At 44.7% G+C, this 22,378-nt stretch overlaps 2 protein-coding genes across 2 annotated transcripts in view; both read left to right on the top strand.

Annotated features, from left to right (window-relative positions):
• Positions 1–454: 454 nt before the first annotated feature.
• Positions 455–21,861, top strand: si:ch73-29c22.1 (kelch-like protein 20). Its single transcript, XM_056291194.1, has 5 exons — positions 455–605; positions 1,640–1,773; positions 14,465–14,676; positions 17,349–17,455; positions 21,325–21,861. The coding sequence occupies exons 2-5, from the start codon at positions 1,680–1,682 to the stop codon at positions 21,380–21,382; spliced, it is 471 nt and encodes a 156-aa protein (XP_056147169.1). The 5' UTR covers positions 455–605; positions 1,640–1,679; the 3' UTR covers positions 21,383–21,861.
• The window catches only part of LOC130121764 (potassium channel subfamily T member 1-like), a 166,005-nt gene continuing 165,000 nt past the window's right edge, over positions 21,374–22,378 (top strand). Inside the window, exon 1 of the mRNA XM_056290844.1 lies at positions 21,374–21,474. Within this exon, the coding sequence (XP_056146819.1) occupies positions 21,459–21,474 (16 nt within the window). The 5' untranslated portion in view covers positions 21,374–21,458. The remainder of the gene's footprint in view (positions 21,475–22,378) is intronic.

The following is a 22,378-nucleotide window of genomic DNA, read 5'->3' as shown; positions in this document are numbered from 1 at the left end:
CAGGGTGTATTTAGTTATTTATTTTGCCAAATCATGTCATTTCCTTGTGGCCCAGTAGCAAATGTTTTGGCGGCCTGGTGCCGGTCCGCAGTCCAGTGGTTGGGGACCGCTGCTCTAATGGATTTGAGTGGAGAGAAACCTCCACTTTTTCTAACGGCCTCCTGCTGCAGTTGAAACACTCCAGCAGGATGTTCAAATTATTTCACACCCAGAAATTGTTGTTTTTTTTGGGGGGGGGGGTTGTATTCAAAGCTCTGAGGTTCCTGCACCACAGGTAAAGAAAGACACAGACAAGTCAACACATAGACACAAACACACAGAGACACACATACAAAAACACATAAAAATCAAACCCTGAAAGTTTTGTGCCCGTGTTGGTTCTGCTCAAGTCAATGATTGGCATTAACACCAGCTCCACCTTCTCTTCATACTCACCCACTTCTTTATCTCCATCACTGCAGGTACAACACAGACACCGACAGCTGGAGAACAGACGTGGCGTCCTTGAGCAGCCCCCGCAGTGGAGTGAGTCTGGTGGAGCTGGATGGATACTTGTATGCTATTGGAGGATATGATGGCATTGCTGCAGTGAACACCGTGGAGAGGTACTGCAGAACACGACTTTAACTGATGTGTATGAAGCTTAATAAGGGATTACCCCACTTATACCATGGTCACTTACTAAAGGATTCACTTAAAAGCTTTCTCTTAGTTTTGGTTGAACATTTTATGCTAAAAATTAAAGGTTATGAAGCAAAAGTTAGCCACTAAGCTAAACCTTTGAATGTTCACTGATTTTGCTACTGATTCAGTTTGTTGCCATGGTTACATAGAAACTTTGTGACCGTGAATTTATGAACTGGTGATTAATTAAACTTGAGCCGGACTTGGCGTGTGTTAAACAGTTTTAATGTACACACACCCTCCAGCCAATCAGACGCCAGTATTCTCCGGGAAAATAATTAATTGTTAAAAGTGGCAAAAAGCTCACTCGAACAAAATGTATCGACTATAAGGAAATATGGAATATAATTAGATATCAACAGTAATTTACATAAAGACATAGTGAGAACTTTAAGTAGATGTATATGTCGCTATATGTTTTCAGTCAAGTCACGTTTTATGATTCATCAAATGGATGAACGTACAGGAAATTGGTCCTTGTGGGATGCTGGCATAAAAACAGGAAGAGCATTATCAAACACACTAAAGTAGAACATTGTAAAAAACCAAACAAATAATAATAAAGCCCTTATTTCAGTTTCTAAAGCCTGTCATGAAATAGGTCTGAAAGAGAAAGCAGGAATAAGGAATTGAGGTAATGGTTGGTAGTTGAATGGCAAAGAGGTGGTTAGTGTATGCTAAATATAATGAATACATTGGTTATATTTATGTGATATTTATTCAGAGAAAGTCATTAAATACACAATCTCAGTTTTCATAATTTTGCTGTGTTTTGTTTAATGTGATCCACTTAAGCAGCCTACAGTCATAAGTGATGCATGTGTAAACATGGCAAAAATGTAAAAAAAAAATTGATTTTGATCCAGATTAATTTGAGTTATTCATAAAAGGAAAGTCCTCATGATTGCTGAACCATTTGTGTGTTTATTTTTAAACATGCATTTCGTCTCGTCAGGTATGATCCCAAGACAAATACATGGAGCAAGCAGACTCCAATGACAACCAGGCGCACCCGAGCTGCAGCCGCCGTGCTGGATGGCTACATCTACGTGATTGGTGGACATGATGGAGTCATGGCCCTCAGTTCAGGTAAGAGGTGACCACTGTGCCAAAATGAATGAATGATGGCTGGAGCTTGAGGACAGAGGTTCTTAAAGTCAATGTAAGAACAACATTTAAAACAAAAGTTGTTTTAAGTGTTGTAATGTAGCGATGCAGCATGGTGGCACATTGGTTAGCGCGGTCACCTCACAGCAAGTCCAACCTTGGAGGTCGTCCCGGGTTGTTCTCTGTGTGGAGTTTGCATGTTCTCCCAATGTCTGCATGGGTTTGCTTCAGGTGCTCCAGTTTCCTCCCACGGTCCAAAGACATGTAGGTCAGGTGAATCGGCTGTATTAAATTGTCTCTAGGTGTGTGTGTGTGTGTGTGTGGGTCCTGTGATGGAGTGGTGGCCTGTCCAGGGTGTCCCTCCGCCTGCCGCTCAGTGACTGCTGGATAGGCTCCAGTGTCCTTGCCACCCGGAGAGCAGGATAAGCGGTTTGGATGATGGATGGATGGATGTAGCGGTCATGTCCTCCATCAATGCCCACATGAGTCATTTCATTCATTTTTTGACACCGGGGGGAAAATAAACAGATGTAAAAAAAACATGTCTGGGGATCCTCCCCAGAATAGACCTGTCTTTTTAACATTTACTTTAAATGTTTAAAAAAATCGATGCTACAAAATTTCCAATACCAACTTTACTCTTGATATATTCTCAGTAGAATAACCACAAACATTTGATAAAAAAAATTATTTTAAGTGATTTTGTTCATGAGTCTCATGTCTTACTTTCACATTTAGCCTTTTGATTTCTCCATTCATCACACTGACTTTAAAGTCTGCATCAGCAAAGCCACATAAGGGCATCTGGGTAGCGTAGTGGTCTATTCCGTTGTCTACCAACATGGGGATCACCGGTTCGAATCCCCGTGTTACCTCCAGCTTGGTCGGCAGACAGACACAATTGGCTGTGTCTGCGGGTGGGAAGTTGGATGTATGTATATGTGTCCTGGTCACTTAACTAGCACCTCCTCTGGTCGGTCGGGGCACCTGTTTGGGGTGGTGACTCGGGGAATAGCGTGATCCTCCCACACACTACGTCCCCCTGGTGAAACTCCTCACTGTCAGGTGAAAAGAAGCGGCTGGCGACTGCACATATATCGGAGGAAGCATGTGGTAGTCTGCAGCCCTCTCCGGCTCAGCAGAGGGTGTGGAGCAGCAACCGGGGGGGCTCGGAAGAGTGGGGTAATTAGCTGGATACAATTGGGGAGAAAAAGGGGGAAAAATCCCCCCTCCAAAAAAAAACCAAAGCCAATGACATGACCTGGATGTCCCCAACACCCCAAGAGTCCTGTCCAGCGGTAGCTCGGCTGTATTTTTGGAATATTACTCCTGGTTCGGACCAGTGAGACAGAGTCAGGGAGGGCAATAAGGAGGAGAGAACTACATGAACGTTGAAAAAGATGGGCATTTGGCTAGACCACAAGGGGAATGAAGAGGCAGAAGGGACACTGAAGAGCTAGGGAAAACGCATTAACGTCGATGACGGCACAGTCTGGTAGTTTCAGTATTGCCCACTGGACCATTGTGAAAGTCGGTCACATCATTTACACTGAGGAGAATAATGTGTGCCTCAACACTGAGTGGGAATCTCCCTCACCCCGACTTCTTTAGGCTTGATAGCCGAGGTATTTAACACATGTCTGTCACCCTCTGTTATACAAACAACGTGATGCCGCTTGATTTGAGGTTTCCTTAAAAGATCCCCTAAGCCGAGGCCAAAAGTCATGTGGTATTTTGCATGGCGGGTTGAACTGAGTAGCATGAAACGTCTGGATCATAACTGTTTGAAATCGTATTCACCGGCAGGAAAAAGCTCTTGATGCACTTAAGTCATCTTGCCCACACCAGCTTGATGAGGTGCTCACTGAAGCTGGTGAATATAAATAATTTTGCTGATATTGGCTACAAGGTCATGCACCCATGGGGACAAATTATAACTGCAGCAAGCTATCTAACTGCCGGCGTTGTGGTGCCCAAATGTGTTGTTTCCTTTCCCTAAAGATAGTAAGCTCATCTTTTGCTGGTCTGAAGTTACAAGGAGGCTTATCCCAGATTTAATCATGTGCCCTGTAAAGTGATGCCTTGGGTTCACTGTTGGAATGAGTACTTGAGAGATTTGGGAAGTTCCCCGCGATAGCCCAAACTAATTGTCGTCCCGGGTCGTCCTTTGTGTGGAGATTGCATGTTCTCCCTGTGTCTGTGTGGGTTTTCTGTGGGGTCTCCGGTTTCCTCCCACAGTCCAAAGACATGCAGGTCAGGTGAATCGGTCATACTAAATTGCCCCTAGGTATGAATGTGTGTGTGTGTGTGTGTGTGTGTGTGTGTGTGTGTCGGCCTTGTGTGATGGCCTGGCGGCCTGTCCAGGGTGTCTCCCCACCTGCCGCCCAATGACTGCTGGGATAAGCTCCAGCATCCCTGTGACCCTGAGAGCAGGATAAGTGGTTCGGATGATGGATGGATGGATGGATGGATGGATGGATGGATGGATGGATGGATGGAGGTCCAACCTGCGGTACTGAAAAAGGACCTCGAGCTCGTTTTGACAACTTTTTGACACGCAACACTCTCATGGTGTTTGTGCACCACAAAGCAGCTGACACACAGACATACATATATGCATAATGCACACAAACACAGAAACATACATACACACATACTGTACACACAAACAGTCAGGCACAAACACAGAAATACACACACACACACACATTCTCAAGCCCATGAAGTCTGCCAGAGATAAACAAGGGTATGTTATGCTGCCACTTGTGCGGGTCTATTTCTGTCTGTGAGAAGAGAATGTTAGGAATATTCCCATAACCCCCTCCTGGGCCTTTATGGCCAATAAGCAGGGGCCACGTTTTAAACATGTTTTTTTTTATCTTATCCGTGTTTAACACTTTTTTCTTAGATCATTTTAAAGAAAATTCCAAAAGGAAAGGAAGAATATATCAATACATGTTTTACGTTTGATAACGACTAAATCAGTTCTGACTTACATTTATTTATTTATTCATTCAAAACCTTTATTTGGGAAGGGACAATGTATGTTAATCAACATTCAGAATAAATGTAATGTACCCAAGTTAGCTAATATACGTACATACACATTTGAAACATGGCTGCCTTTTTTCCTTTTTTGGGGGGGGGGGGTTCTTGGTCTCGAGATCAACTCTTTGCTTAATTGTAAGCAGAAAAAAATAAATTATGTAAGCTTGAACTATAACTTTTAACCTGAATGATGCACATTAAAAACCCACAACCAGCCTGAAAACATCACAATTCCTGGAAGTTAATGATAGGATGTTCTTCCCCTTCACCGCCTGGCTTTAGTTGACTGGAAAATTGATAAACTTGCTATTTTTATTTGCGTGCTCTTCTATTATTTATGTGCAACTTGACCCTCTATGTTCCCTAACAGTTTGTTTTGTTTTGTTGCTGGCGTCATCAGTTATTAAAGCTGCATTTTGTACCCATGTGGAAATATGGACATGCTGGGGTGTCCGGGTAGCATGGCGGTCTATTCCGTTGCCTACCAACATGGGGATCGCCGGTTCGAATCCCCATGTTACCTCCGGCTTGGTCGGGCGTACCTACAGACACAATTGGCCGTGTCTGCGGGTGGGAAGCCGGATGTGGGTATGTGTCCTAGTCGCTGCACCAGCGCCTCCTCTGGTCAGTCGGGGCTCATGTTCGGGTGGGAAATAGCGTGATCCTCCCACGCGCTACGTCCTCCTGGTGACACTCCTCACTGTCAGATGAAAAGAAGCGGCTGGCGACTCCACATGTATCGGAGGAGGCATGTGGTGGTCTGCAGCCCTCCCCGGATCGGCAGAGGGGGTGGAGCAGCGACCGGGGGGGCTCGGAAGAGGGGGGTAATTGGCCAGATACAAAAAGAAAAAGGGGTGATAGATAAAGGGGAATATCTCTGCTGATACACAAGGGAGGCTGGTCTACAATAATACTCCACACTTATTTAACTTCTGCTTTAGGCTGTAAGTGCTTTAAGCACCGCGATACCGAAAACCTGAGTCGTAACTTTTTCTTTTACCCCACAATTTATAAAGCCTGTCCTCCTCACCGATTTGAGTCCTGCCATCTTTGCTGCGCTTGTTGTCGTCGATTCGTTTCATCATTGTCGTCACAGTTAAATTACATGGTGTGGGTGATGGATAGATGGACGTTTTACTGTTCCAAGGGGATTTGTTCTTTTTAAGGGTCACATACCACTTTTCATGACGGCTTGTACTGTACTGTGACTAAAATAATCTGGCGGCAGGCTTTCCAGACAGTGGGTGTTGGTATGCCGGGTATGTCCTCAAAGCCTCACTGCACTGCAAATACATACACTATACTATCCCAAATCCATATTATACACTTACACTATATAGTATCTACTATGTGTACCAATCTTCATAGTCAGAAATGAAGGTACATACTGTTTTATACTCACAGGAAATGACACAACGCACACGCCGACGGAACTGCGAAGAAGTAGAAACTGCCAATTTCAAACGAAAACGGTTATTAAAAATGTTGTTTGGATTTAGTAGTTTGTGGTTTTGTTTTGTTTTTGGACATGTGTGGAGGTGTGGAGGAGAGGTGCTGGGTATATTGGGAGAAGGATGCTGAATATGGAGCTGCCAGGGAAGAGGAAAAGAGGAAGGCCAATTAAAGAGGTTTATGGATGTGGTGGGGGAGGACATGCAGGTGGCTGGTGTGACAGAGGAAGATGCAGAGGACAGGAAGAGATGGAAATGGTTGATCCGCTGTGGCGACCCCTAATGGGAGCAGCCGAAAGTAGTAGTAGTAGCAATAGTAGTAGTCGTAGTAGTAGTCGTAGTAGTAGTTTACCATTCTCCTACAACTGAGATGCTCCCGCAGATGACAGTTGATTCATTTACTTACTCCAGTGTTAGTTTGGTTGGACTCATATTTGTGAACCATTGAGGGTTGGCTTGCTGCTTGACCAAGGGTCATGTTGCCGTACCCCCCCCTTTTTTTCCCCCTACAATTTCCAGATCCCCCGTTTCTTAAACACGCAGCATAATGGGACAATAGGGTCCAGCAACAGCTTGTTCAAAAATGGGGCAGACTTGGTATACATGTTGGAATGTTCAAGTATATTTAATTTTGTCAGTTTTCCAGTGTGAGCACACTACATACTCAAAACACAGAACTATTAGGGCTGCAACTAACAATTATTTTGGTAGTCGACTAATCTGTCGATTATTTTTTCGATTAGTCGACTAATCTAACGATTATTTCTTTCACACCCTCCATCTCTGCTTCCTGAGGGCGCGGATCCTCTTCCGGGCTCCAGTGCACGTTTTACCTCACATGCTTAAGTCTGCACACTTGTGAATGTCGCCCTGTGTCTCTCTGCCTTAACATAACATGATCCCATAGCGAATTAAAATAATGACTCATGAAACATTTGAATTTGGAACTTGTTTTAGAGCTACTTGTTTAATCAAATGCATCATCAATCATAATGAAAACTAAATAAATACATTAAATAATACAAATGAAAGTAAATGCATTATCAATCATAATAAAAACAAAATAAATAAATTAAATAATACAAATTAAAGTGCAAGTCAAAACGTAAAGATAATGTGCAAATAATGTTTTAAAAGTAACTCAAAATAGCAGCCTCTGCCCCAGCACCGCGGTCCTGCTGGGGCTGTTAACCTGGTGCAGGAGGGGGACGTGGATCCACTCACTAGGCTCCACCATCTCCAACAGGAGGGGAGAATGAGTCAGCTCAGACAGACTAGTAGGTCTTTTGTTTGCTGTGTGTGAGTGAGAGGAGCAGTGTGTGTGTGTGTATATGTGTGTCTTACTCTGATCTCCTGCAGTTCATAAACACTTTAAATTGCGGTGCAGGAACGTGAGCATGTCGACGTGCTCTGGAGTGAGGCTGGCTCTCTTCTTTGAGGCGATGCTCCCAGCTGCTGAGAAGAGACGCTCAGAGGGAGTAGAAGTAGCTGGAATACACAAAAACGATTTGGCTTGTGATGCAAGGGTTGGATACTTTGCCTCATTCAATTTCCACCAAGACAGGGGACTTTCTGTCTTTGACAGGGGCTGCTCTCCGAAGTACATCAGCACTTCATTACTGATCGCTTGGTTGCGCGCATCCTGTTCATCATTGGTCTCACTGTCACTGTCTGTTGAGTCACATCCAAGCAGTGAATCGAGAGCTGAAACAGACCTATTTGTAGTTCCCTCAGCTGAGTCTGTGGCATCCTTGTCAGCTGATGCTGCTGTGGCTTCTTCATTCCCACTGGTGTGCTGGTTATTCACAGTACTCCCATCCTTGGACTGTAGGGCCAGAGCTTGTACTTTATTCTGAACACTGAACCTCTCCTCTGGTGTCAGGAATTTCAGTTTTCAAAATCGTGGGTCTAGCGCAGCTGCAATTATCCGTTTGCTTGGGTCATCATCTGTGATGGGGACCTCTCTTGACCAGCGTGCGGTGGTCTCCTCTGAAGCAGCCGCCTGGAACGCCTGCACAGGAGCTGTATCATAGGCAGTGTGGGTGGACTTCAAAAGCCCTCTGACTAGTGGAGGCAGGGTGGAGACTGTCACATAGCTTTCACCACCAAGTAGACAGTGGCACATTCAAAGGCCTGGAGAGCTTTGGCCAGTTCATCTAGCAGGGTCCACTGATCAGCTTTGAGGTCTAGGTATTGTTTCCCTCTCTGTGTTACTGCCGGGTCAGACAGAGTCGCAGTCAGTGGCCATCTCTGTTCCAGCATGCGAGTCACCATATAATAGGTGCTGTTCCACCTGGTAGAGACATCTTGGACAAGTTTGTGTTCCGGGGTCCCCATCTGTTTCTGCTTTGTCTTAAGCTTGCTTGAAGCCAGTTCGCTCCTTTTAAAGTGCTCGACGAGACACCTCGCTGCTCCCAGTGCTTTACTGATCTGAGGGTGTTTCAGTGCACGATTGATCACCAACTGTAAAGTGTGGCCTGCACAGCGGATAGACACCCACCCATGTTTTTCCTGCAAGATGTTTGCAGCCAGTACGACATTGGAGCCATTGTCATGAACAACTGCCACAATCTTGCTTGGAGGGATCTCAAACCTTTCCACAGCCTGCTCAATCCATGCAGCAATGTTGGGTCCAGTGTGCCGTTCTTCGAGTGGCATGGTTGTAAGGCAGAAGCTAGTGAGCTCCCAGTCATCACTTATAAAGTGACAGGTGATGCCAAGATATGCCTCTGTCGCGACACTGGTCCAGGCATCAGTTGTCAGGGCAATCTTGTTCTTGGTTGCTTTAAGAGCATCTTTAACCTTACCAAAAGTAGCTTCATACTTTCCCTCCATAAGCTTAGTAAAATGAGTTCTGGAAGGTAAGGTGTAACCTGGATGGAATGTGGTGACCGTCTGCTTAAATCCCCCATCTTCAACCATGGATATTGGTCTCATGTCATTGACGAGCATGCTGAGGATGCTCTCTGTTAAGACTCCAGCCATTTGAGGGGTGCATGAGCCTCTCTTCAGGATGAACTCATCCACACGCCTTTGCTTAGTACTAAAATAGAAAGAGAACAAAACAGAAAGCTGTATTAATTATCACAAGTTGTAGGCTATGGTATCAGTTTATCTTAGTGTACTGCCTAATACCAATTAAACCATTTAAATGAATAAATATCTTACAACTGAATTATTGATATGCTCCAACCCAGTCTAACTAGCTAACGCTACGACAAGCTACAGCTGATTAGAGCGCACTGGGAAAGCTAGTTGACTGTCTATGCTACAGACAGCTCACGTTAGCACCGTGTCGTGTTTTTGCAGACGGCAGATTGACTAGCTAAGTAAGATAGCTAGCTAATGTTAGATGGTGCTAACGTTCCCCGTCTCTGCAGTCTTGCCTGCGCTTTAGCCCAAAAAGTTCAATTTTTTTCAACTGAAAAAAAAGAAACCTAGAGCCCATAGCGCAGTAAGTTACTGCAGAGTCAGTGAATGTTAGAACTCGTTAACATTTAGCTAACGTTAGCAATCTTAACTTAGCTAGTTAATACTCCAGTCTGCAAAAACACGACACTCAGTGATAAATGACGGAGCTAAACAACTCTAAGCTGTAGTGTGCTACGCTGCAAGCTTGGTGCTGTTTAGCTAATGTTACATACAGCTCGTTGGTGGATACGCAGAATCCACATAACTGAAATAGCGTTCGCTTAGCAAGCATCACCCTTGAGACGTTCTGTTTTCCAACATGTAACTTAAGCTAACGTAAACATTACGATACTGTGGCTAACTAGCTAAACTTACCCATCATCCGAAGTAGCAATCATCGTGGCTCCAGGGTGCTTGCGTTTCAAATGCTCGTGCATCGCCGTAGTGCTGCTGTGGAATGCCAATTCGGCTTTGCATATTCTGCATTTAACTGACTTCTTTGGCTTGTCATCTGTGAAATACTCCCAGACTTTTGATAGTCTCGGTCTCGCTGGTTTTTGCTCTTCATTAGCCTCATTCGCTCTCCTTTCCGCCATCGTTCATACGCTTTCTTCTTCTCTTCGTCGTTCATGCAAAATGCAGTTATATCAGACGATGGAAGCGATACTGCCCCCAGCACTTCCTATAGGGCATTGCAGTTACAAATGAACATTTGTGCGGTTTTGAGTTAACGTTACTGGCTCTGATTGTTTTTCTACGACGCGTCGAAGCTAAAATTCTGCGACGACGAGTTTTTATGATCGACGTCGTCGATTATGTCGACTAATCGTTGCAGCCCTAGTATGTATATGTATTCAGGACACAGTGATACACTGGTTAATGACAAATGCAGAACAGCCGGGACTGATCACTCACTCTCTACAGCAGTGGTACACAATCATGTGGCATGAAGGACCATGGCTGTGTCCAAATACTGTGCTATGTACTACATATTAAGAGAGTATATGGCTTGCTAACAGTACCTCATACTGTATACTAAATTATTTTCCATCAAACCCCATTTAATATGGAGTGTAATTCTACTATAAATGCAGTCCATTTACTACACTATCCTCAGTCAACCAGAGCAGAAGTGACGGCAAGTTGGTGTGGGGTCAGCCCTGTGTCCCCTCAGTCCTATGTTCCCTCAGCCCTATGGTCCCTCAGCCATATGTTCTATCAGCCCTATGTCCCCTCAGTCCTATGTTCCCTCAGTCCTATGTTCCCTCAGCCCTATGTTCCCTCAGCCATATGTTCCATCAGCCATATGTTCCCTCAGTCCTATGTTCCCTCAGCCATATGGTCCATCAGCCCTATGTTCCCTCAGCCCTATGTTCCCTCAGCCTTATGTTCCCTCAGTCCTATGTTCCCTCAGCCATATGTTCCATCAGCCCTATGTTCCCTCAGCCCTATGTTCCCTCAGTCCTATGTTCCCTCAGCCATATGGTCCATCAGCCATATGTTCCCTCAGCCCTATGTTCCCTCAGCCCTATGTTCCCTCAGTCCTATGTTCCCTCAGCCATATGTTCCATCAGCCCTATTTTCCCTCAGCCCTATGTTCCCTCAGTCCTATGTTTCCTCAGCCATATGTTCCATCAGCCCTATGTTCCCTCAGCCCTATGTTCCCTCAGCCCTATGTTCCCTCAGTCCTATGTTCCCTCAGCCCTATGTTCCCTCATTCCTATGTTCCCTCAGCCATATGTTCCATCAGCCCTATGTTCCCTCAGCCCTATGTTCCCTCAGCCCTATGTTCCCTCAGCTCTATGTTCCCTCAGCCAATGTTCCCTCAGCCCTATGTTCCCTCAGCCGTATGTTCCCTCAGCTCTATGTTCCCTCAGCCATATGTTCCCTCAGCCATATTTTCCATCAGCCCTATGTTCCCTCAGTCCTATGTTCCCTCAGCCCTATGTTCCCTCAGCCCTATGTTCCCTCAGCCCTATGTTCCCTCAGCCATATGTTCCATCAGCCCTATGTTCCCTCAGCCCTATGTTCCCTCAGTCCTATGTTCCCTCAGCCCTATGTTCCATCAGCCCTATGTTCCCTCAGTCCTATGTTCCCTCAGCCATATGTTCCATCAGCCCTATGTTCCCTCAGTCCTATGTTCTCTCAGCCCTATGTTCCCTCAGTCCTATGTTCCCTCAGTCCTATGTTCCCTCAGGCCTATGTTCCCTCAGCATTGGAGCCGGCCCTTCCATAACACACATAACGTGATGTTGGGGGTCTCCCGAAGGACAGGCTGTCATAAGCAACTGTTCTCATGCACAAAATGAAACAGATGTTGTCGTATTTTATGTTTTGAATGCGTGACCCTGAATTCATTGCTACAGAAAATAAATACTGATCATCTTGTTTGCAGAGCAATGTCTTTATACATCAGAGTGATGGTAGTGTTTGACAACAATTATCTTTACAAAACACAAAATAATAAGCTATCTGGCTTCGATATTTCGCTTTTACCAACTGTATGACACTCAAACATGAATGAATAATATCCGCCATATTAATACCCATAATACCTTGCATTCTCCATTTTACATGGCTGACTTGCCTTACTTTAGCCATTTTATTTGAACTAAAGATAAATACAGCATATGAAGTTCTAGCTGACGTCATATAAATGAAGCAACATAAATTATATCGAATACCACCTCCTACCGTCCATAAGCCAAATAAGAAAAAGCCAAGCATAGCTCTCTATATGCAGTTCACTTCAAACTGGAGAGGGCTCTAAATCAGTGCTTCTCAACCTTTTATGTGCCAGGGACTGGCAATCTGCAAGTGCTATTCAGACTACTAAAAAATACATCACGCTAACAATATCTGACAACAGACAGACAAACAAAGAGACAGAGGTGAAAACATTACCTCATTGGCAGAGGTACTGATCTGAGGGAACATAGGGTTTAAGGAACATAGGGTTTAGGGAACATAGGTTCCCGTGGGTACGGCTCAAGCAAACTATATATCCACTGTAACCACGCAAAGCCACCATTTTCTGCATTGTTACAAGTGAGGAAAGATAATACACTACTATTCGGTGGTATTGTTTTTCATATAAGTTTGTTGTAAAAAGTAAGCCTTTTACAACAAACTTAGATTTGAGAGGCTGCTAAATATCAGACTTCGATATTCTCCGTCATGGTTGAGAAATTTTGCCTGACTAGAAACTGGCTTCTGCATCTCCGTGATAACCAGGCAAAGTCATTTTCTAGCAGAACAGTGTCCAGTCGATTCATGTCAGATTGTTCGGCAAAAATAGCACACATCCTGGCATTTTAGTGCACTACTTTTTCCATACTATGGACATTTTAATCTATACGGTTATGGTCAAACATGCATGAAATGTCATACAACTGGTAAAGGGGAAATATCGAAGCCAGATAGCTTATTTTGTGTTTTGAATAGATAATTGCTGTCAAACACTATCATCACTCTGATGTATATAGACATTTCTCTTAAAACAAGATGATCAGTATTTATTTTCTGCAGAGACGAATTCAGGGTCGCACATTCAAAACATAAAATATGACAACATCTGTTTCATTTTATGCATGAGAACAGTTGCTTATGACAGCCTGTCCTTCGGGGGACTCCCAACACCACGTTATGTGTGTTATGGAAGGGCCGGCTCCAATGCTGAGGGAACATAGGCCTGAGGGGACATAGGCCTGAGGGAACATAGGAATGACCCCACACGGACTTGCCGTCACTTCTGCTCTGGTTGACTGAGGATAGTGTAGTAAATGGACTGCATTTATAGCAGAATACACTCCATATTAAATGGGGTTTGATGGAATAGAATTTAGTATACAGTATGAGGTACTGTTAGCATGCCATATACTCTCTTAATATGTAGTACTTAGCACAGTATTTGGACACAACCATGGTCCTCCATGGTACATGATTGTGTACCACTGCTGTAGAGGGTGAGTGATCAGTCCCGGCTGTTCTGCATTGGTCATTAACCAGTGTATCACTGTGTCCTGAATACATATACATACTAGTTCTAACTGTGTTTTGAGTATGTAGTGTGCTCACACTGGAACACTGACAAAAGTAAATATTTTGAAAATTCCAATGTGTACGTATGCTAAATCTGCCCGATTTTTGAACAAGGTTTTGAGAATGTTCACCAAGAGAAAATAAACATAACATGAGCAACATATTGACTCAGCTACACCAGCACCAGCTGTCTGGGTGAAGGTGTGTTAATCAGTGAAACCGGGTGGTGTAGTGTTGGGTTGGATAGCAAACCTGCATACACCTGGCTCTCCATGGCAATAGCTGACGAGTAAGCAGCGTAGACAATGTAGAAATAGATTTATAAATAAACACTAAATGGGGGCACTTAATGACTACACTTACACAATGGAAAATACATATATATAATGAGATGTCGGGTATCCACCCCACTGCCCCTGGTTTGTCGGGGCTGGAGTCGATCCCTGCAGACACTGGGCAGAAGACAACCTGGACAGGTCACTAGTAGGGCCCACACTCACCGTCACTCACAAACCACTGATAGCTATGTGTCGAACATTCACCTGACATGCATGTCTTTGGACTGTGGGAGGAATCCGGGGTACCAGGCGCAACCCCACATGAAAAGGGCTGGGATCAAACCAGCAATTCTCTATACTGTGAGACAACACTGCTAACCTTAATGTGTATGACTTAATGTGTGTGTGTGTGCGTGTGTGTCTCCTCTAACTCATGCTTCTCAGTGGAGCGCTACAGCCCTTTGGAAGGTACCTGGTCTGTGTGTCCTTCCATGAAGAGTCCCAGAGAAAATGCCGGTTGTACTGTGTACCTGGGTAGGATCTACATGGCTGGGGGTAAGGATGAGCTCGGCCTGCAGCTCTGCACCGTGGAGAAATTTGATCCCGACACCATGAGATGGGGCCCCGTCAAACGCATGAAGTGCAAAAGGAACCATGTGAGTGCATTTTGTTATCGTTTTATTTGGCAACTTCATCCGCAGGCACTTATGCTGACTGTGAAGGCGTTGCCTTGCTCTATGCTGGTTATGGCCTCTCCAAGTGCAATACTTAATGTGAAAATTATACAGCACAGTCCCGCCAAGGATGATATTCTCTTTTGGTGACTGATTCTTGCCCCCCCCCCCTTCATTCTGTATAGAAAGGTACTTAACAGTCTTTCAGTACTTACAAACGCATATTTAGATATCTGGGTCATCCTGGGTACATGTTTTCCACACATGTCAGATATTCTCAGTTTTCTACCTTTTACTCAGCTTTCTACAAGTCATCTCTGGTTGATGGTGCACTACTCGCTGAAATCAGCTTCAGTCGAGTTTGGCTGCTCAGTAGTACTCTGACCACCAGGCCCGCCCACAGAAATGGCTGGGCCCCTGAAAAGGTCCAGTGAATGCCCCCCCCCCCAAAAAAAAGAAAAAAAATCTGCTTTACTCATAGTATCAACCCTCTCTCCTACTAAACACATACATGTAAACGAGAGAGCCTTAGTAATGGGGGCTACATGGGTATAGGCACGCTTGCTTGCTTGCTGGTTGTCCATCGTGCCCGATGATGACCATCTTCTTCTATTTGTGGGTCCTTTGAGGACTCAGATAGCAGAAGATACCTGCGCAGAGATGGTTTTTAAAGTGGCATGGGGGGTGCGCTTCTCCCAACGCCACATGACTTGATTGTAGAGGAGATGGTTCCGATGGCAAGGGGGATCCCTAGACGACCGGCACCTCCACACAACTGCAGGGAGCTGCCGGAAATCCAGTTTTTCGGAAACCGCCTCGAAGCGTGCCGCCACAGCTTGCTTTTCTGTTGGGGTAAGCTCCCTTAGCCTTATGTCTTCCAGACTCACCCACAAGGCAGCGGGGCAGTGGTTGATAGGTGCCAGGGCGTGTCCACCAGGGTGGGCCTGCACACCATATCTCTGGGGCCCACTGCTACTCCGAGATCCCCTGCCAAGTTAGCCTGGGGCCGCAAGACCCCAGTTACCATGTGTGGCCACGGGGAGGCCTGGCAGGAGTCTTGGTGAAGGAGAGGCTATGTACTGGCAAGGGAAGGGTTACACGCTAGGACGCTTCCCTATTCGCCACAAAGGCTAGCCAGCGGCAGCAAGCTAAGGGCAGGAAGGACACAAGCGGGTTGGAAGAACACATGCACCTTCCCTCCAACTACACACTGCTGCACTAGACGCATCACAACACCCTGTGTGTATGTACACACACACACATAGGCACGCACACACACACACACACACACACACACACACACACACAAACACACACCATAATTGAACTCTTTGATACACTTAAAAACACCAAGGTCATCAAAGATGTGCTATTCATATGTCACACATTTCTTAGGAGAAAATGCAATTTCTTACCTTGTGGCTGCGTCTTTGCCTTGTCTCCAGCCGTCTTCCTTGTCTTACTGGATGCAACGTCCTTTATACTGTCTTTACAGTCCATCTTTTCAGCCAGTTCACACTCAGTGGCGAGTACTGCCATTATCATTGCTTATATTTAGGGTCAACATGATTATTGCTGGGGTGGCAGGGTGGTGCAGTGGTTAGCATGGTCGCCTCACAGCAACAAGGTCCTGGGTTTCCTCTGGGTGCTCCAGTTTCCTCCCACAGTCCAAAGACTTGCGGGTCAGGTGAATCGGCCGTACTAAATTGTCCCTAGGTGTGTGTGTGTGTGTGTGTGTGTGTGTGTGTGTGTGCGCGCATGTGTGTCAGCCGTCCCTGTGATGGCCTGGCGGCCTGTCCAGGGTGTCTCCCCGCCTAACGACTGCTGGGATAGGCTCCAGCATCCTCGCGACCCTGAGAGCAGGATAAGCGGTTTGGATAATGGATGGATGGATGATTATTATTGCTGGCCTCCATGCCCCCCCCCCCAGTGGAAAGCCCCCCCCCCCGCCTTATGGGAGACCCTGCTGACCGCTAGCTCCCCCAGCCACACACCGAGTCTGAGACTCTGTGAACCTACACCACTCACATTTGATAGAAGACTTTTTGCTTGATTTGTTTATAAAATTAAAACTTTTAAAGTGCTGATAAAGAGAAATGATCTTCCTCCCAAGAAGCTTTGCAATTAAAACAATTAGTACAACTGCTGCTTCCTCCATGGTCTATTTGTGAAACTATTATTTTTTGGTTGTTTATTTTTTGCCATCTGCTCAGAGGATACCTACAGTACTATTCCCCAAATGTCCTTATTCCCACTCCCGGTAAAGCTTGTTATTCTTGGTGTTATGAGCTTTATAGTCGGTGTTTTATGAGACATTACATTCATGTGCCAATTTACTTGGCAAATAAATCAGGTTTAAACCTAAAATAAAGCTGTAATGTTGCAATTCAGAACAAGAAAACTCAAGTTGATGTGTCATTCAAAATCCCAACCGCCCCCAAAAAAGTCATGACGACAAATACAAGTTAAACAGAGACCAAATGACAAAACACTAAAAAACAGATTAATTTGAAATATTTACTGAAAAAAAAACCCCCACTTCTTTGAGTCATACTGAAATGTTTTGCAACGGCAACAAAACATGTTTAAAATGCATTCGGTGGGTTGGTTTCGAAAAGCCGGGTGACTTCCTGCTCCTACATTTTGTGCCTCAGGTTTCCCTTGCAGTCTTCAACGGAGCGCTGTTAGCCATTGGAGGATGTGACGGCGTCACCAACCTAAAAACCATCGAGGTGTACAGCCATGAGACAAACACATGGAGGTATGTCGAGGCCGGATGTAAACATATTACACCTAACTGGAGCCAGAACCGGCCCAACGTGGGACCCCTGCAGTCCTGCGTCAGATTACAGGGGCTGTATATAGTATTTATGTTGTCCATTAGCCTAACATGACAAGTTATCAGTGGAGGTTCCTGAGTGGGACTTCCTGAAACAACATACAGTGCATCCAGAAAGTATTCACACCCCTTCACTTTCCCCACATTTTGTTATGTTACGGCCTTATTCCAAAATGGATTAAATTCCTTTTTTTTTCTCATCAATCTACATACAATACCCCATAATGACAAAGCAAAAAAGGTTTTGTAGAAATGTTTGCAAATTTATTAAAAATAAAAAACTGAAATATTGCATGTACATAAGTATTCACACCCTTTACTCAGTACTTGGTTGAGGCACCTTTCGCAGCGATTACAGCCTCAAGTCTTCTTGGGTATGAAGCTACTAGCTTGGCACACCTATATTTGGGGTATTTCTCCCATTCTTCTCTGCAGATCCTCTCGAGCTCTGTAAGGTTAGATGGGGAGCGTTGCTGCACAGCTATTCCCAGGTCTTTCCAGAGATGTTCAATGGGGTTCAAGTCTGGGCTCTGGCTGGGCCACTCAAGGACATTCACAGACTTGTCCCGAAGCCACTCCTTCGTTGTCTTGGCTGTGTGCTTAGGGTCGTTGTCGTGTTGACGGGTAAACCTTCACCCCAGTCTGAGGTCCTGAGCGCTCTGGAGCAGGTTTTCATCACGGATCTCTCTGTACTTTGCTCCATTCATCTTTCCCTCGATCCTGACTAGTCTCCCAGTTCCTGCCGCTGAAAAACATCCCCACAGCATGATGCTGCCACCACCATGCTTCACTGTAGGGATGGTATTAGTAAGGTGATGAGAGGTGCCTGGTTTCCTCCAGACGTGACGTTTGGCATTCAGGCCAAAGAGTTCAATCTTGGTTTCATCAGACCAGAGAATCTTGTTTCTCATGGTCTGAGAGTCCTTTAGGTGCTTTCTGGCAAACTCCAAGCGGGCTGTCATGTGCCTTTTACTGAGCAGAGGCTTCCGTCTGGCCACTCTACCATAAAGGCCTGATTGGTGGAGTGCTGCAGAGATGGTTGTCCTTCTGGAAGGTTCTCCCATCTCCACAGAGGAATGCTGGAGCTCTGTCAGAGTGACCATTGGGTTCTTGGTCACCTCCCTGACCAAGGCCCTTCTCCCCCGATTGCTCAGTTTGGCTGGGCGGCCAGCTCTGGGAAGAGTCCTGGTAGATTCAAACTTCTTCCATTTACGAATGATGGAGACCACTGTGCTCTTTGGGACCTTCAAAGCTGTAGCATTTTTTTTGGACCTTTCCCCAGATCTGTGCCACGGTACAATCCTGTCTCGGAGGTCCACCGACAATTCCTTTGACTTCATGGCTTGGTTTCTGCTCTGACATGCACTGTCAACAGTGGGACCTTATATAGACAGGTGTGTGCCTTTCCAAATCATGTCCGATCAATTGAATTTACTACGGGTGGATTCCAATCAAGATGTAGAAACATCTCAAGGATGATCAGTGGAAACAGGATGAACCTGAGCTCAATTTTGAGTGTCATAGCAAAGGGTGTGAATACTTATGTACATGCAATATTTCAGTTTTTTATTTTTAATAAATTTTCAAAAATTTCTACAAAACCTTTTTCACTTTGTCATTATGGGGTATTGTGTGTAGATTGATGAGAAAAAAAAAGGGATTTAACCCATTTTGGAATAAGGCTGTAACATAACAAAATGTGGGGAAAGTGAAGGGGTGTGAATACTTTCCGGATGCACTGTAAACGCCTCACACACTCCTCTCTCCAGATATCTAGTTTACGTTCTCAGTTCAGAAACGTCCTGGGTACGACGTTAAACGGCAGCCGTCGGGTCGTCGGGGACTAAACCGGCACCCCCACTTCAACCCTTGGGTTGTTGTGAGGAGGATGTGTGGACACCCAGCAGGACTAAAAACAAAACCTGTCAAAGGGCGGATGAGTTCCTCTGTGAACCAACGGCCACCCATACCTGGACAGGAGATACTAGGGACCACCCGGTACCCCCCCCACACACACACACACTGAAACACAATGATGGCCCAACCTGTTGAGGCATCAGCTGTGCTCCTACAACCTAAAAAAGGTTACGGGGCTGATGATGATGATGATGATGTTCAGAAACACAGGAACTGTGTGTTTCTGCTTGTGAGGGTCTGTACTGATTCATATTACTAAAAAAGATGATGAAGAGATCAGCACTTAGGTGAAAATTGCACACAGGCCCTTTAAGTTATTATAATAAATGAATGCATGAACAAATGAGTAGATGAATAAAAAAGAGGGGGATCAGAGTAAACAGTGCCGAGAACATTAAATATGCAACAAGTGTCTGTATTTAAACAACGATGCATACGGTCTGGTGGCAGCAGCAGTAGAGAGCGCTGCAGTGAATATCTTGTAGTACATTGCGGTCCGGTTACCATAAGGTGGAGGTATGGAGAGAAAAATAAAACGGGAAATGTATGAATCTTCATGAAGTATAAGGAAAGAAATACTAAGTAATTAGACTGAGAAGTGACCCAGTTAGCAAGAAGTGGAGAGAGAGAGAATGAGTAGAGTAATGAGTAGTAATGAATAGTAAATGAGTAGACTGAGAAGTGACCCGGTTAGCAAGAAATGGAGAGAGAAAGGGAGAGAGAGAGAGAGCGAGAGAGAGAGCGAAACAATGGGCATACTATTACTCTAATTAGCCTACTTTAGTGAAACACTTTTTTTTTTAATCTAAATTTTCTATTTCATCAATCAACAATGCAGTTCATTCAGCCTACCAGATGGATGCAGTGTAAAGTCTGGTCTGTGGTGGGCATGCTGCTAGTGGTGTTAAAGGCCTTCAGTCCTTCAGTAGCATAACAACTCTGTGTGATTTAACCCCCCCCCCACTAAAACAAAGTATATATATATATATATATATATATATATATATATATATATATATATATATATATATATATATATATATACTACCTGGACATAGTGCAAGGGGGTTGCTATGCAACCTACTAGCTTATGTTATTTATCTTGTTTTTACCACAGATTGATTTCATCATTTGGCTATTTATTTATATTAATGTGGCACGGTGGCGCAGTGGTTAGCGTGGTCGCCTCACAGCAAGGAGGTCCTGGGTTCGAACCCCGGGGTAGTCCAACCTTGGGGGTCATCCTGGGTCGTCGTCTGTGTGGAGTTTGCATGTTCTCCCCGTGTCTGCGTGGGTTTCCTCCGGGGGCTCCGCCTTCCTCCCACAGTCCAAAGACATGTAGGTCAGGTGACTCAGCCATACTAAATTGTCCCTAGGTGTGTGTGTGTGTGTGTGTGTGTGTGTGTGTGTGTGTGTGTGTGTGTGTGTGTGTGTGTGTGTGTGTGTGTGTGTGTGTGTGTGTGAGCCCTGTGATGGCTTGTTGGCTTGTCCAGGGTGTCTCCCCGCCTGCCGCCCAATGACTGCTGGGATAGGCCCCAGCATCCCCGCGACCCTGAGAGCAGGATAAGTGGCTTGGATAACAGATGGATTTGTATGTTGTCATTTATTGTGCAACCACTGAAAAACTGTCCAGCGTTGTCAGTAGAATGACTTTGAAAACTTTCCCCCCCCTCACACACGGAGGGATACTGGACTGTATAAAGGAATTAGAGGTCATACCGTTGTATATGATTATACCACAGCTAACAACCAATCAGATCGCTTGATTTGAACTATCAGTTTTATATATATATATATAATATATTCCTCAGTGCTACTTCCTATTCATAAATTTCTACTCAGAGCCTGACCCCTCCCTCCTCCTTTCCCTCCAGACACTTTGGCAGTATGAAGGCCAGGCACCCAGGGGGCAGAGCGGTTGTGCTGAACTGAGGCTGGACGGACGATGGATGGGCGTTATGGGAAGAGCCGACACAGCTGAACGAGTGTTAGCTAAGCTCCAGGCTGCATGTTGTTTAAGAAAGGTAGAATAAAGGTCGTAAGATCACATGAGTGTCACTGTGAAACATGAAAATGAATAATTTTGACCTTTGTCATGAAGTAATTGTGGCCATGATGTTGACATGCATTGTGGGTCGCCAGGTAAGCTGCGCCTTGTATGATATGGCTGCTGACGGATGAAGCTGCTTTTGGACAGGTGTTTTCTTTGTTTTTTTTCTTTTTCAGAATTAGAAACTAAAAAGCTTTTAGGATGAAAACATTTGAAAAGATGTGAAATAGTGTTGCACATGTTTGCACAAGGAATTGTAACATAATGAACTTTGTTTCGGTATTTTTAGAGAATTTCTGACCTTCCCTATGGTTTCGTCAAATGTAGGAAGAGTTTGTCCAGACTTTTGGAGCTCAGTAACTCATGTAGGCTATTGTGTTTTGTGATAATAATAATGATGATGGCTTTAACAATGTGGATGAATACTTTGGTTTGTATGCCTGTAAAAGAGAAAAAAAAGCTTCAGTGGGCGGAAATGAAGGTTGTAAAAGAGTCATACACGTCCAAGTAATGGTAACATAATGGTGTGAGGACTTATTTCGTGGGTTTATTTTGCCTTTCTTCTCTTTTATTATTCAGTTTGTCACAATCTTGTCACGCTTAGCTGATGTACTTTGGACATAAAAAGCCTCCACAACCCTGTTAAAAGGGCAGGTTTTTGTGACGTAAAAAAAAAGAAAAAAAGAAAATCGTGTCAGTTTTTTTCCCCTCCTATTAAATTCAAGTGAAAATCAAACTGAAACGCTTTAGGAAAAAACTTAGAATAACCTGGTTTCATAAGAGCACACTAAATTAATACTGTAGCGTGCATGGATAAGTAGACACATTGGTCCATGACTAACAGGGGTCGGACCCTTTAGTCGACTGGTTAACGTCGC

Source organism: Lampris incognitus, chromosome 1, assembly GCF_029633865.1.
Source record: "Lampris incognitus isolate fLamInc1 chromosome 1, fLamInc1.hap2, whole genome shotgun sequence".
NCBI classification, from domain to species: domain Eukaryota; kingdom Metazoa; phylum Chordata; class Actinopteri; order Lampriformes; family Lampridae; genus Lampris; species Lampris incognitus.
The sequence above is the reverse complement of the archived record's forward strand: the minus strand, read 5'-3'. Positions and strand labels throughout refer to the sequence as shown.